Below are 14163 nucleotides of genomic sequence, written 5' to 3'. Positions count from 1 at the left end.
AGGCAGGGGAGAGCAGAGGCAAGAAAGCCTGTTAGGAAGCTATTGCAATAGTGCAGGTGGAGGCAGTGGAAAACACAGAGACAAAAGAAAGTTTGGCCACAGAGGAAATAAAAATCACTTCTCATGTTGCCCTCACGAATTCTGCTTAGGCCAAGTATGCTGGGAGAGGTAAACAAAGGATAACATTGTGCTCCCAACCCAGATATCAAAGATTTGGGCATTATCTGCTGTTTTGGATTTTCCATGCTCTGCCTCTTCTATTAGGACAAACCAACCAAGATCTGTCTCTAGAAGCAACCTCAGGGCACTGACGGCAGGAAAAGAGGTTTTCCTGTTCTACCACAAGAGCTTTTTTCCTGGCTGGTGAGCAACCTGTTCTTTCCACCAAGAAATCCCTGTTCCCATGGCTCAAACCAGGGCACAAGGAAGAGCCCGGCCAGTTTTGTTAGGGCTGCTGTCTCTCAACAAGTCATGTCATCACAGGGAGCGGCACTGGTTTGGGGCCCAGGCTCTGGATCCCCCTGCATCAGGGGGATATGGCGGACAAGAACAAAGCCTTGTGTGCTCTCCACGCGCCTACTGCCGTTGTACAGAGTCCCAGGACCATCCCATCCAGTTCTTCATCACATACAGCATTGAATGCCTCCGCCCATCTGGACTCAACTCCAGATGCACTCTGGTTTCTTTGACCCCTTCGGTCCAGTCCCAGGTCTTCAGGAATGGAATTTGTTATGGCCCCCAGGGGCTGGCAGGAATATTCCCTGACAATCTTCCTGCTTGCTTCTCTTACCATTTCTCTTCCCTGCTGTTGCCACGATCCTCTTTTCAGGAGTAGTCCAGACAGGATAATTTTTCCATCCATCTAGGAATTCCACTGTTCCTGCATCATCCATTTATCCAGTCCTTCCTTGTAAGGCCCCTGGTGACCAGGGAATCTACACAGACCTGAAACATCATTTTCCAAAGGCTCTTCTTATTTGGCTATAATGCCCACCTTTCTCAGGGCCCCCACACATTGGTGTATTTTCTCCTGCACATTCCTATCCTGACCTTAGGACACAAGCAATTGCCTCCAGCAAACACTTCTAGTCACCCACCCTCCTATCCCTAGACATGTTAGCTCTTTTGATCTTCAGAACATCCTTAGGCTGTGGGTGCTATTATTATCCCCATTTTACAGATGAAAAAACGAAGGCTGCAAGCAGTTAAGTGACTTGCCCAGGGTCACACAGCTACTAAGTGTCTGTGATCATATTTGAACTCAAATCTTACAGACTCCTAGTCCTGAGCTCTATTGACTGCGCTACCTAGCTGCCCAACTGTGCATCATTATGACTTACTCCAGTAATTCAGAATCCCCCAAAGCAGATCAAAACTGAACTCATTCTCTTCCCCCCTCAAAAAAAAACCTCTCCCTCTTCCTATCGTCCTATTACTGTTGAATATTACCCAATCAATCAGGTTTCCAACCAAGGTTTCAGGCCAGACCCTTTACTGTCTCACCTACCACACCCAATCAGCTGGTAAAGTTCTATCGTTTCTATCTTCTCAACATCTCTCATATGCATCCCCCTCCTCTGACACTCCCACCACCCTGGTGCAGGCCCCCAGCCCCTCACACTTGAACTATTTCTATAACCTGCAAATTGGTCTCCTTTCCCCAAATCTTTCAACCCTCTAGTTCATCCTCCACTCATTCCAACTGGTCTTCCTAAAGCACAAATCTGACCACATCACCCCCTTATTCAATCAACTCTAGTGACTCCCAGTTGCCTCCATGATCCACTATAAAATCCCCTCTTTGGCTTTAAAAGCCCTTCACATCCTAGCCCCTTGCTACATTTCTAATCCTCTTATATCGTACACCTATTCACCACAGACTTTGCAGTCCAGTAGCTCTGGTCTCCTTGCTATGTCTTACATAAATTATTCTGTGCACCAACTTTGGGCATTTTCCCTGGTTGTCCTCTCTGCCTAAATCCCCCTCCCTCATCATCATCCCCTCCCTGATGCTCTGGCTCCCTTCAAGCATCAGTTAAGGTCCCACTTTCTGCAGGAAGCTTTTCCTGATCTCCCTTCATGCTAATGCCTTCCCTTTGTTGAACTGGAATCTTCAATATGTCCTCTACACATTTTGTATGTGAGTAGTTGTTTGAAAGTTGTCTCTATTTGTAAGCTCCTTCGAAGCAGGGAATGTCTTTTGCCTCACTTTGTATTCCCAGCCCTTATTACAGTATCAGTATCATCATCATCATCAGAGTCGATAACATTTATATAGTATCTACTACAGACAGTTCTCACTTTACAAAGTAGACCAGTCTGAGTAAAGTTATTTTTACATAATGTGAATTTGCTGGAAGTTGTGGGGCAGAGAGAGAGAGAGGGAAGCAGGAACAGGATCCCACCCCCATGGAGGAAAGGGGCAGGCACACAGTTCAAGGACAACCTGTGAGACCCCAGACAGAGAAGCAAGGAGAAGTCAAAGGTCTCCTCTTCAGTACCAGAAGTCTCAAGGCAAGCACTCAATCTGGATGCATCCATTCTTCTGTTTTCACTGGGAGAGGTTTTTTGTTTGTTTGTTTTTTAGGGTTGGGGTTTTTTTTCTTTTTTATTGGGGGCTAGGGAGGCTGTGGAGTGCCAAGTGGAAAGGCAGGAGCAGAGACAGAGAGACAAAGCACAGCACTGTACAGTAAAATTAACATAGGTGGTTTGTTGGAATGCAGATTTCTTTCAGAATTCTTTCTATAAAGTAGAATTTACATAATGTGAATATATGTAAATTAAAAACTGTCTATGTATACCAGGCACTGAGCTAAATGCTCTACAAATATTATCTTATTTGATCATAAGGCCTACATAGGAGGCTCTTAACTGCAGGCTAAAAAAGCAGGCTAATTGACAACTTGTCTTGCTTTACAGAAGGGTCTTCCTGAGTTGCTATCAACACAAAAACTGATCATCCTACAGTAGCCCTTTAGGTGATGAATCTCTGTAAATTTAATCAGACAGGTCCTTAGATGACAAATTACAGTCAGTCCCTGGCCAGTTCTCAAGGTCTTTCCTAGCTTGGTGGTCCCTACTAACTAAGCCTTCAACATCTAGCATATTGAGTTAAGTCACTCACAACTTTGGAACTCCTGCCCTTCAGTAGCTGTTCTGAGTGATGAGTGAATGAGTGAGTACAGATTCACCTGGCCCACTATATCTAGACCACCAGGACAAGACAATGCTCAATGTTCCATCTAGCCCAGGGGCCATCTTGCCATCTTCTCAGCTGTCAAGCACTTACTCTCTTCCCTTTCTACTTCTTGCTCTAGGCACAATAATCAAATCAATGGTATCATTACTTCTGGAAAGAGTATGTCAATCAGCTCTCCTGTAGATCAAGTGATCATCTCCATGATTTCCCAAACCAAAATTCACTTGTCTGGCCATCATTCCCATATGTGTCATTTCCCCCATTAAAACAGAAGCTCCTTGATGGCAGGGAGTGTCTCTCATCTGTATTTGTGTTTCTAGTACTTAGCACAGTGCTTGGTTCATAGCAGACTTTCATTCATTTATTCATTCATTCTTAAGGGCATCAAAATAAGTATTGGTTGCTTTGAATTAATGGATATGCCACTTAATTTATAAGGCCCCGAAGCAAGACTTAAGTGGAAGATCATTACTACTTAATGAATTTTTGTTTCTTCTCCTCTACTCCTCCAAAAGGAAAGGAGTCTGAGAAACTGACCATGTCCACTGTTGGAACAGATTTGGAGAAAGCAAATTAATTCCAGAAATCAGTGTCCCTAGACTCTACACCTCAAGAACTGCCCAGGGGCGGCCAGGTAGCACAGTGAGTAAGAGCACAGGCTCCAGTGTTGAGAAGACCTGGAGATCGAATCCCGGGCTCAGACACTTAGCACCCACCCAGAAACACCTGGCCATGTAACCTTGAGCAAGTTACTTAACCCCAATTGCTTAGGGTCGGCCAGGTGGCTCAGCGAGTAAGAGCACCGGCTCCAGTGTTGGGATGACCTGGATCAAATCCAGGCTCAGATACTTAGCATCACACCCAGAAATAACTGGCCGGGTAACCTTGAGCAAGTTACTTAACCCCGATTGCTTTAAAAAAAAAAAAAAAGAACTGCCCAGGGACTACCCAAAGTAGTATGGAATAATGGAATAAACTGAATGAATGGAAGCAACTGAAAACAGAAACCTTCCTTTCTATTTCTATCCCAAGTAACAAGGTATCCGTCTACATCAGGCAGCCACTCTTACCTAAAGCTTTCTCTTCTATCAATCACAACTTCCCTAACCTATTCATCCCCCTAAATCTAGCTCTCCCTCTAACTTCCCAGTTTCTAATGAAGATGCTTCTGATCATCCTGGTTCACAGCCTCAGAGACTGTCAACTTGTTTATCTCACCCCCATTCCTATATCCAATCATTTGCCAAGTGTTATCTACTCTACTTCCTTGACTTCTCTCCCAGCTCTCTCCCCTTCATTCTTCTCCCTAATTCCAGCCCTCATCACCTCACCTGGACAACTGTAATTACCTTGTCATTGGTCTGTCTCTGCTTTGTGTTTCTCCCCTTTCTAAACCATCCTCCACAAATCAATATTCCTAAAGCCTAGTTCTGACCATCACACCTCTAATGCTCATTACATGTATGATTTGGGGGAGATCATTTAGCCTCCCTGGGCCCCAATTTCCTCCCTTGTAAAAGGAAGTTATTAGACTAAATGGCCATTGAGGATCCTTCCATAACATCTGTCGTCCTTTGACCCTCTGTCACTCCCTTGCTCAAGAAGCTTCAGTGATTCCCAATTACCTCTAGAATAAAATACAAACACCTATGACATTTAAAAACACTTCATAATTTGGTTCCAGCCTATCTTTCCAAGCTGATTAAGCATTACTCCCCATAACAACCTCTGTAATTCAACCAAACTGGCCTCCTTTCTGTTTCCTAGATACAATGGTTCCATCTCTGACCTCCATGCCTTTGTGTAGGCAGTGTCCTATTCCTGAGATATTCTTCCTCCCCTTCTCTACCTCTTGGAGCCCTGGATCCCTTCCTAGGCTCAACTCAAATGCCACCTTCTTCAAGAGGCCTTTTCTGATTCCTCTAGTTGTTAGTGTACCCCCAAAAGTTACTTTTATTTGTTTTATATATATTCTATATTTATTTTTTTTAATGCACTGTATCCCATAATAGAATCTAAGATCCTTGAGGTCATTCAGTAAACTAGCACTTATTAAATACTGAGTGCCAGACACTAATGCTAAGCACACTTATATTTTTATCCCCAGAGCCTTGTACCACCTCTGGCAAATATCATAAGTCTAATAAGTGCTTATTGTTTATTTATTCACTTAACTCTTTCACTTGCATTAAGATGTTAGAGTCAGGGGAGAACTTTTATCCCCAGTAATTTGCCCCAGACCTCCACCTGTTTAAGGAGTCCCCTTCCCGTAAAACACTAGAATGTCCAAGTACATATAGCTCTTCAGCTCCTTCCAATCTGAATTTCTATCCAGAATCTTTACATTTCCTTATCCAAGTCCCAAAATCACATTCCCTTTTCTGTTTGAAATTCTTTTTGTTTGTTTTTATTTTGGGAGGGAGGAGGTGAGGCAATTGAGGTTAAGTGACTTGCCCAAGGTCACATAGCTAGTAAGTGTCAAGTGTGTGAAGCCAGATTTTAACTCATGTCCTCCTGACTCCAGGGCCGGTGCTATATTCTCTATGCCACCTAGCTGCTCCTCTGTTTATAATTCTTAAGGAAAAATGGTCATTGCTTGTTAGAAGAAAGGAATTCTATAACTCCTTGTTGGCTGAGGTTGGGGGATGGGGGGAGAAGAAAAGTGAGAGACAGATAATTCACCCCAAAAAACAGGATTAAGTTACTTCTATTAGAGGATCAGTTTTCATTGGCATCTAAATCACTGGTACTCAGAACTGTACCATAGGGAAGAGGTTGAAATAAATCAGAAAGCAAAAATCACCAGAGTGAGAAAGTGAAGAATGAAGAACAGCTCAAGTGTCCTCTGGGAAAGCACTTTGTCAAGGGTGAGCACCAAAGATGGGTTGGTCTATGAAGACATCCCTTAAGGAATGCCCCCTTGACATTCCTCTTGAAAAAGAAAATGGAAAGGGAAATCAGAAGCTTACTAGGGATGACTCTGATCTCCCTTCCCTCCCTACCCTCCCCATATACATGCTGGTGCTGGTTAAAAAGCTGAGGGTTGAGTCCCAGGGCGAGGAATGGAAGGATTAGGCTGTAAGCATAGACTCTGCACACTATCCATGCTTCTCCAGTTAGCCAAGTTCCTGGCTTCTTGCCCAACACCTGTACTGACACACTGACCCCGTTTACTGCAGTGAACCTCATCTGCTAACTTCAGGGATGGATTAGACAAGTTGTTCTCCTGAGCCCCTCCCTTCCCTGGGGCCTTTCGTACGGGCCTCAGTGGCAGAGTGCCCGGCTCACTTTCTAAAGTGCCAAAAAGGCCCCAGACCTCAACCCATCCCCCTCCACTCAAGAGGCTGACTCAACCCTGGAGAGTTGAGTGAAGGATCTGTTGAAGGGAGAGAAGGGTATAGTAGCATCCAAACAACAACAAATGGTTATTAAGTGCTGACTTTGTGCAAGATGCCTTACTAGAAGCTGGGAATACCAACATGGAAAGTGACATAAGGACTCTGCCCTTGGGGAATCTTACCAGAGAAGGGGAAGAATACAACATATGCACAGGTAAGTGTACCATAAGGTAATCTGGAGAGGAAGAGGACCCTAGAAATGGTCAGGGGAGAAGAAGAGATGGATGAAGGCTTCAGGGAGGATGTGGTACCTGATCTAAGCCTTGGAGAAAGATAAGGATTCTGAAAGATGAAGAGGAAGTGCATTCAGAGAATGGAGCATAGCATATATAAATACTCATGGGCAGGAAATGTAAAGTCCAGTGAAGGGAAGAACTTACAGATCCATTTGGACTAAAGAAGACAGATTACAAAGAGCTTTAAATGCCAGGCTATTTTATCCTAGGGGCAATAGAGATCCTCTAAAGGTCTTTGAGCAGAGCAGTTTCATGTTTAGGACTGCGCCTTAACTAAGAAATTGAGGAAGGGGATTCTTGAGATTGATCTCCCTCTCTTGCCCAGGCCAGTACAGTGGTCACTCCCAGATTCAAACCCAATATCAATTAACACAGAAGATTTAACCTGTTTCCTTTGTCCAGTCTGAACTAATTTGCCCGTCCTAAAGTAGCCTAGTGGCTTCTCCACTCCTGTGAGCTCATGAAATTGGTGTCAGACCTTAATACAGACATCTTTAGCTCTACTGCAGCTCAGAACTCCTAAACTCAAGCAATCCACCAGCTTCAGCCTCCCCAGCAGAATGGACTACACACATGCAGCACTATTTCCAGCAGCAAGACTCAAAACAGAGAATTGGGAGAGAGCAGTATCACAGAAGCTGAAGAGAGCTAGTGAGAGGACTTACAAGATAAGGCCTGAGAAAATGCCATCCGATTTAAAAGAAGAAATCATTGATAACCTTTGAAAGATTAGTTTCAGTAAAGTTGTTGTATAGTCATTTTCAGGCAAGTCCAATTCCTTCTGGCCCCATTTGGGGTTTGCCATTTCCTTCTCCAGCTCATGTTATAGGTGAGGAAACTGAGGCAAACAAGGTTAAGTGACTTACCCAGCTAGTAAATGTCTGAGGCCAAATTTGAACTCAAGAAGACTCCAGGCCCCATGCTCTATCCACTGTGCCACCTAGGACTGGGGCCAAAAGGCAGAAAGCAAACTGATGATAAAGATATAAAGGCAGTGAAAGCAGGCAGCTCTTCCTAAGAGTCTGGCAGTGAGGAGAAGAAGAAATAGAAGACAATAATTTGGGAAGACAATAAGGTCAGGTGAGGGTTTTTTGTTTTGGTTTGGTTTTTTTAAAGGATGGGAGGAGAAGAACATAGGCATGTTTTTAAACAGTGGGAAGGGAGTGAATGGAGAGACTGAGAATAAGAGGTAATGGGAATGATCCCTTCTAGGAAAAGTTCCCAGAGGAGACCGGAAAGGATGCAATCAAGGACAGAAGTAGAAGGGTGAGCCCTGACCAGAAAGAAGGCCACCAAAAACTACCATCAATTTATTCAACAGTCACTGAGCATCTACTGAACCACGTGCAAGGCCCTGTCCTGACCTCAGAAAACCTAAAGACACAATTTGCACTCTAGGAGCTTACAACCTCATAAGAAAAATAAGGCGCGTACACAAATAGCTATGGGAAGTGAGGTAGGGCAGCAGATAGAGCACCAGGCCTAGATTCAGGAAGACCTGAGTATAAATCCAGCCTCAGACACTTCCTAGCTCTGTGACCCTGGGCAAGTCACTTAACCTCCATGTGCCTCAATCTCCTTAACTGTAAAATGGAAATAATAAAGCACCTACCCTCCAAGGGCTGTTGTGAGGATCAAATGAGATAATATTTGTAAAAAGTGCTTAGCACAGTGCCTGGCACACAGTAGGTGCTCTACAAATGCTTATTCCCTTTCCCCATTCCCAACAAGCACCCAGGGAAGCAGAATACTTCCTGCTGCCCACCCCTTTAGTACATATTTCCCATGGCAACATCCAAAGTCAACAGAGACTAACGACAGATACCAAGCTTTAATCATGGTCTACCTATGTGGCATTAGATTAATGTTTAATCTGAAGCAAAAGGAGAAGACAGAAGCACATCTAGCTGAGTCAGCAGTGATTCCGCACTTTCCAATACACCAAAGTGACACAAAAAAACTCTTTCCTTTATGGAACTTTTCCTCCAGAATGGCTGCAGTGCTACTCCTCACCTGGTTGAAGTCAGAGGATGACCCCACCTTTCTTTAGTCAAAGCAAGTTAGTTCTGACGGCATGACCCACAAGGAGAACATCTGTGGTCCCTTCTGCAACATCAGACTGTGACATTTGTCCACCAAGCTGTCTTCACTCTGAATATGCACCACCATATGTTGATATGTTTATTCTATAATCAGTCATTCAAAATATCTACAGATCATTCCAAGGTCTTCTCTTCCCAGTGATTATGCTATGCACAGCCCAAAAAGACAACAACTTCTGCCAGGATACCCACCCCATCATCTTTAGATATAAAAGCTTTGACTTTTATTCAAGGGAAGTTCCTACTACAAGCAAATCATAATTTAGTCAGTCATCTCTTGTACCTAGGAGACCAGTAGCTGCTGCTCACATCTTCTTTATGAGAGAAAGACATGAACCCTAAGCACACCAGCCACCTCATCAACCCATCTCAGAATAAATAAGGGTCACTAGTCAGCTTTTTAATTCCTTTGGGATGCAAAAGAGTTCACCATCCACATGGCAATTCTAAGCAGGGAAGGAAAGACCATGCTTAAATCCAGCTCCATCAAATATGCTTTGTTCAGTTGTTCCTGTCTAGAAGGATAAAATTTCAAGGGAGAGAAAATTTAAAACATTTAGAAGAGTTAGTATTGGAGACCGAGTTATCTTTAAAGAGAGAGAGAGAGAGAAGAAATGCATCCAAATATAAATATGCTGCTACTATCACAAACAGAGCTCAAAGAAGGGCTATAGAGCTCTGACAGAGGGCCAGTTCATTTGACTTAAACAAAGTAAGTGATCCTTTCAAAGGAAAACATGTCTCACTTCTTATATTGGAGTATTTTAGCAGTAGGCTCAATCCTCTAGTTTCTGGAGACTTTGATTGCCAGAGTCCAAAAAGCACAGCTGTGTTTGGTATGAGCTCTCATCTCATACTGTACTTGCCCTGGGGGGTTCAGGAATGAGGGGCTTGGTAAGGCCCTTACAATGCAGCAAGCCCTTAAGTATTTGCTGGGAACCAAGTTACTCTAGTCTCAGGCACATACCTTGAGGACAGCACAGACAACAGAGCTTCTTCTCTCTCCAGCTCTGTTCACTAGATTCCTGGGGAAAGGCAATTTTGGAAAACCACATACACTATAAGCCACAACTTTAGACCAAAGTGGTTATGCATATTGTATCCATTATTCAAGGTCAAAATGACATCCTGGGATCAAATCATGGGTGTAACACATCACTGAGAAGCCCTCAATCCATTCAGTTTGATTTCTTTTCCTTCAGAGGACAGGACTCATCTGTCTTGCATGATCTAAATTCCCAGAAGGACCTGTGCTCTCCAAATTGGTTCCCAAAAAATCTGCTTTGGCTCTGACCTATAAAGAAGGATCTCCATTGCTTTAGAGCACGTGACTGACCTCTACAGGGGACAGCAAGAGTTAATGAGTTGGAAGCACAAAAGCAAAAGTAACTATAGCTGCTTGGTACATTACAGGCATCTTCTTCCTGGCCTTGTTTTATTTCTCACCAAATTGAAGACAGAGATGAATTTTATGAATGGGTCATGGAGACTCCCTAAATGGGCTCCCAAGATGAGTCAATACTGTAGGAGCCCAGCAGATGCAGCAAACACTAGTCTGAAAGAATTCGTGTAAGACAACTACCACCGGCCAAGCAGCCCCCAAGAGAAACCAGGTGGTGGGAGGAGGATGCTAAGAGAATAGAAGTTCTCATATACAGATATTCTGGCCAGAAGTGGAAGCACAGTATAATAGATCAAGTGACACTAAAAGTCAGGAAAACCAATTCAAACCCACCCTCTGTACTTACTAGTACACTTACTAGCTTGGGTGAAACTGGACAATTTCACTTAACCTCTTAATATCCCAAGGTAACTCTTTAAGACTGAAGGCTCCAGAACAGTTGCCAGTTCTTGAACTGATAGAAGGAATTTCCTATAGAGAAAATATTCTCACTTGGGAGTTAATCTATACCAATTAAATCACAGATAAATATATATATTTCTCTAGGAAGTGAGAGAAGCATCAGTGATGGCAAAGTCACTGGCCAAAGATTGCAACAGACAGAAGACCTCAGTTAGCCCCCAGTGTATGGGAATCCTTAAGAAAGAGCTGGGTTGTTGCAAGCATCAGCAATGTCAAATTTGGTTCTAATTGTTGCTCCCTGAAGATGCCAATAGATGGGATGCAGAACCCCTAGCTAGCCTGGGGATTTCATAGTCCAAAACTAGATGGCTCTAAACCACAGAGCAACTTTCCTGACCTGTGAGTATCTGCACTCCCTTTCAGGCATCCCCTCACCCTTCCCCCAACTACACCTTCCCAAACAAGTTTTTTTTCTTCCATCTGTCCACTTCAAACAGTGGTGCAAACAAAGGCAGCAGTTTCTTGGCTTTGATGTTAAAAGCAGGACTTGAGAGTTTCAATGGGAAACAGATATAAATTACTCTGCCCTGTAGAGCCAAAGTCAGAACTGAACCTGTCACAGAGGTGAATACTCATCAGTTGGAACTTTCCCAACTTCCACTGCAAGTGGGGTCCTGAAGTAGGGTCCAGGCACCCCAGCTCCCAAACAGGTGCCTTAGCTAGACAGCCTGCTTTAAATGAGATACATCCTTTAGAGAAAGAAACAGACTCACCCACAAAATGCCCAAATCAGCAGCAGAAGATATGAGCCTGACAGTGTTCCCAAAGCCCTAGGATGGAATTATCCTTCAAATTGACTGATGCCCAGAAGACACAAAGGATGGCAGCAACTCTTTCCATCCGAATCCTATGCAAGTAGGATGCCCTACTAGCCCCAACATTGCAGAGGACCCAACTTACTGACACTGGGATTGTCACTCTCCAGTCTTTTGACCAATGAAAGGAGATCAGCCGGGGCGAGGACTTTTGCACCCCCACATTAACCGCTCCAGCACTTGAAAAATCTCCACCAACCATCCTTAGAGCGCCTCCTCTCGGCCTCAGTGAGAATTGGAGACTGGCCAACCTTTTTCCCAAATTACAGTCCCACTGAGTTCCCTGGTTTGCTCCGAAGCTGATTGGCCACTTGGGGCAACACCTCCCAAAAGCACCAACCCTCCCTAAATCGAATTGCCAAAACGTGACCTGGGGACTCAACCTAGTTGGAGGGCGGAGGCAAAGTAGGAACTGAGGTGGTAACAAGATTCAGAAATAAGCGGAAATCCCTTTCTTCCCTTTCTCTCCTCCCCAAACCCTTTGGGATTGTGTGGCTGTAAACAGAACAAGAGAGAAGTGCTGATACGGTCAATGATAGTAAGGCTTTATATGCAAACAGCAGAAATGAATTTGTTGAGTGGGGGAGAGGGCAAGGGATGGGGGGGGTGCCCGCGTGTTGGGGAGGAAGGGGGGAGATGGCCAAAATTCAAAGGGATTAAAAAGGCAATTAAAAGGAACTTGCAAGTAGTCCTGGGGTGACGGAAATATTTGGGATTAATGAGGAGCCAGCCGTGCTCACCTGTCGGGTGAAGAGGATGGCAGTATCCCAGTATTCGGGGTGCTTGTCGCTCACTTTGTTAAGTTTCTTCTGCCAGGCGCAAAAGTTGCGCAAGGTCATCGCCGCGTTGCCTGTGACCTTGGGCCCCTTGTCTCTGTCCGCGAGGACCAACACCTTGACCACTGCGATGTTGATAGGGTTAAGGATGCTGGGATGGCGGTAGAGCCTCGCGGCAGTGGCCAGCAGAGTCAGTAGGTAATGTTCTAGGTCGGCACCGTGGAACTTCACCATCGACTCATCGGCCACCACTAGTGTTTCCACGTAGCGCGGGATGGACACAAAACGTTTGGCCCGCCCTGCTCTTCGAGGTGGCCGGCTCTCACCCGAGCCTCTCCGAAGGGATTTAAAGGGGTGCAGGGCACGCAGGATGGCCGGATTCCAGCCCGAGGCCACCCCGCAACGGGAGGTAGGGTCCCCTGGTGTCCTACCAGGGGCGCCCCTGCGCTGGAGAAGATGTGCACCTTGGCTGTTGCGCTGCGCCTCAGGCGCGCTGACGTTGGGCAGGGGACTAATGACATACTCTACGCCCCGATAGCCAAAGGCACCACGAAGACCCCCGCATAGGCTCAGAGCTGCAAAGGAGTCCCGCTCGGCATTCACATCCCCTGAGTAGAAGCAGCGGCGGAGGTCTGGAGAGCCCTCCGACGCTCCGGCCTGGAAGACACCCAGATGCTCAGTGGCAAACGTGGGCGCTAGAAACTGGGCATCAGGAGCCAGGTGTAAGTAGAAGTCCTCCTGGAAAGCAGTGATCTGGAAGATGAGTCTCTGGTCCCCGGAGTCCTCCGGACCCCGCCGGTAATAGTGGCGCCCGTTGATGTCCGGGTCTAGCCGTATGGGAACCACAATCTCCTGTTCAGGGTCCGAACCACAAGCGGGGGCCCCAACGAGGGCCAGGGCAAGGATGCCTAACAAGAGCATGGCGCCAGGGTCTGTGCACAGAAGAGCTCCCAGAAAGGAGCGCTGCCCTGCTCTTGGGCACGGTGGTATAGCTGCAACCAGCCGGAGGGACAACAGCTTTGGGGCTGGTAAAGGAAGAGCTGGGTTAAAATGCTCACTAGGCAGCGAGCTCACACTGTGCTCCCCCCGACTCCTACCTGTGTCTCCCGAAGCAGCGCGCGCTCTGGGAGCTTTATATACAATCGCTGTCAAGTGCAGAAGACTAAGATTTGTGGCCCAGGGCCTGGCGGGGAGGCGCTGGGACGCTTATTGGAGCCTCCGCAGCCACTAGTAGAGGGGCAGACCCTGGCGGCGCTGCACAGGGCGAGCCCTCTTAAAGGGCCCGCACTGCTTCTGAGTACGCTGCATGCGTCCCTCCCCTCCCTTCTCCCCCACTTAACTTGCAGCCCCCAAGCTTCCTGGGGCAACTGAAGATCTGGGCCCCGCCTACAGAGCAGAGAGCCTCTTGGACTCTTCAGTTGTAACGGGAGGGAGCGGAGACTAGCAGGAAGCATGCACTAGAGGTAAATTAGTTGGTTGCGATGATGCAGCCTTAACTCCCATTTCCCCTAGGTAATAGCCCACTAGCCCTGGTAGGTGTTTCACATCTGCCATAGGATGGCACTTCCTGAGCTTTGGGGACATTCCTCTTGTAGTTCCCAATAAAAGCTCTCTACTGGGTCTTACTTCTCATGTAAGTGAGTTTTATCAAGTTGGTTCAGAGACTACAAGGACTGTATGTCTTGTCTGTTTCTCTAGATGTCTCTTATGCAAATTATGTCTTTTTGTCACACACACACACACACACACACACACACACACACACACACACAC

At 45.9% G+C, this 14163-nt stretch overlaps 1 protein-coding gene across 1 annotated transcript in view; it reads right to left on the bottom strand.

The window, feature by feature from the left end:
- ADAMTS15 (ADAM metallopeptidase with thrombospondin type 1 motif 15) overlaps window positions 1-13552 on the bottom strand; it is a 42083-nt gene extending 28531 nt beyond the window's left edge. Inside the window, exon 1 of the mRNA XM_069080712.1 lies at window positions 12355-13552. Coding sequence (XP_068936813.1) covers window positions 12355-13311 — 957 coding nt within the window. The 5' untranslated portion in view covers window positions 13312-13552. The remainder of the gene's footprint in view (window positions 1-12354) is intronic.
- Between the last annotated feature and the right edge of the window lie 611 nt (window positions 13553-14163).

The sequence above is a fragment of the Petaurus breviceps genome, unplaced genomic scaffold, assembly GCF_028583685.1.
Source record: "Petaurus breviceps papuanus isolate PSGF00001 unplaced genomic scaffold, PetGlider_PUasm1.0 91133, whole genome shotgun sequence".
NCBI lineage: Eukaryota > Metazoa > Chordata > Mammalia > Diprotodontia > Petauridae > Petaurus > Petaurus breviceps.
Note: the sequence above shows the minus strand (reverse complement) of the source record. Positions and strands in the feature narration are given on the sequence as shown.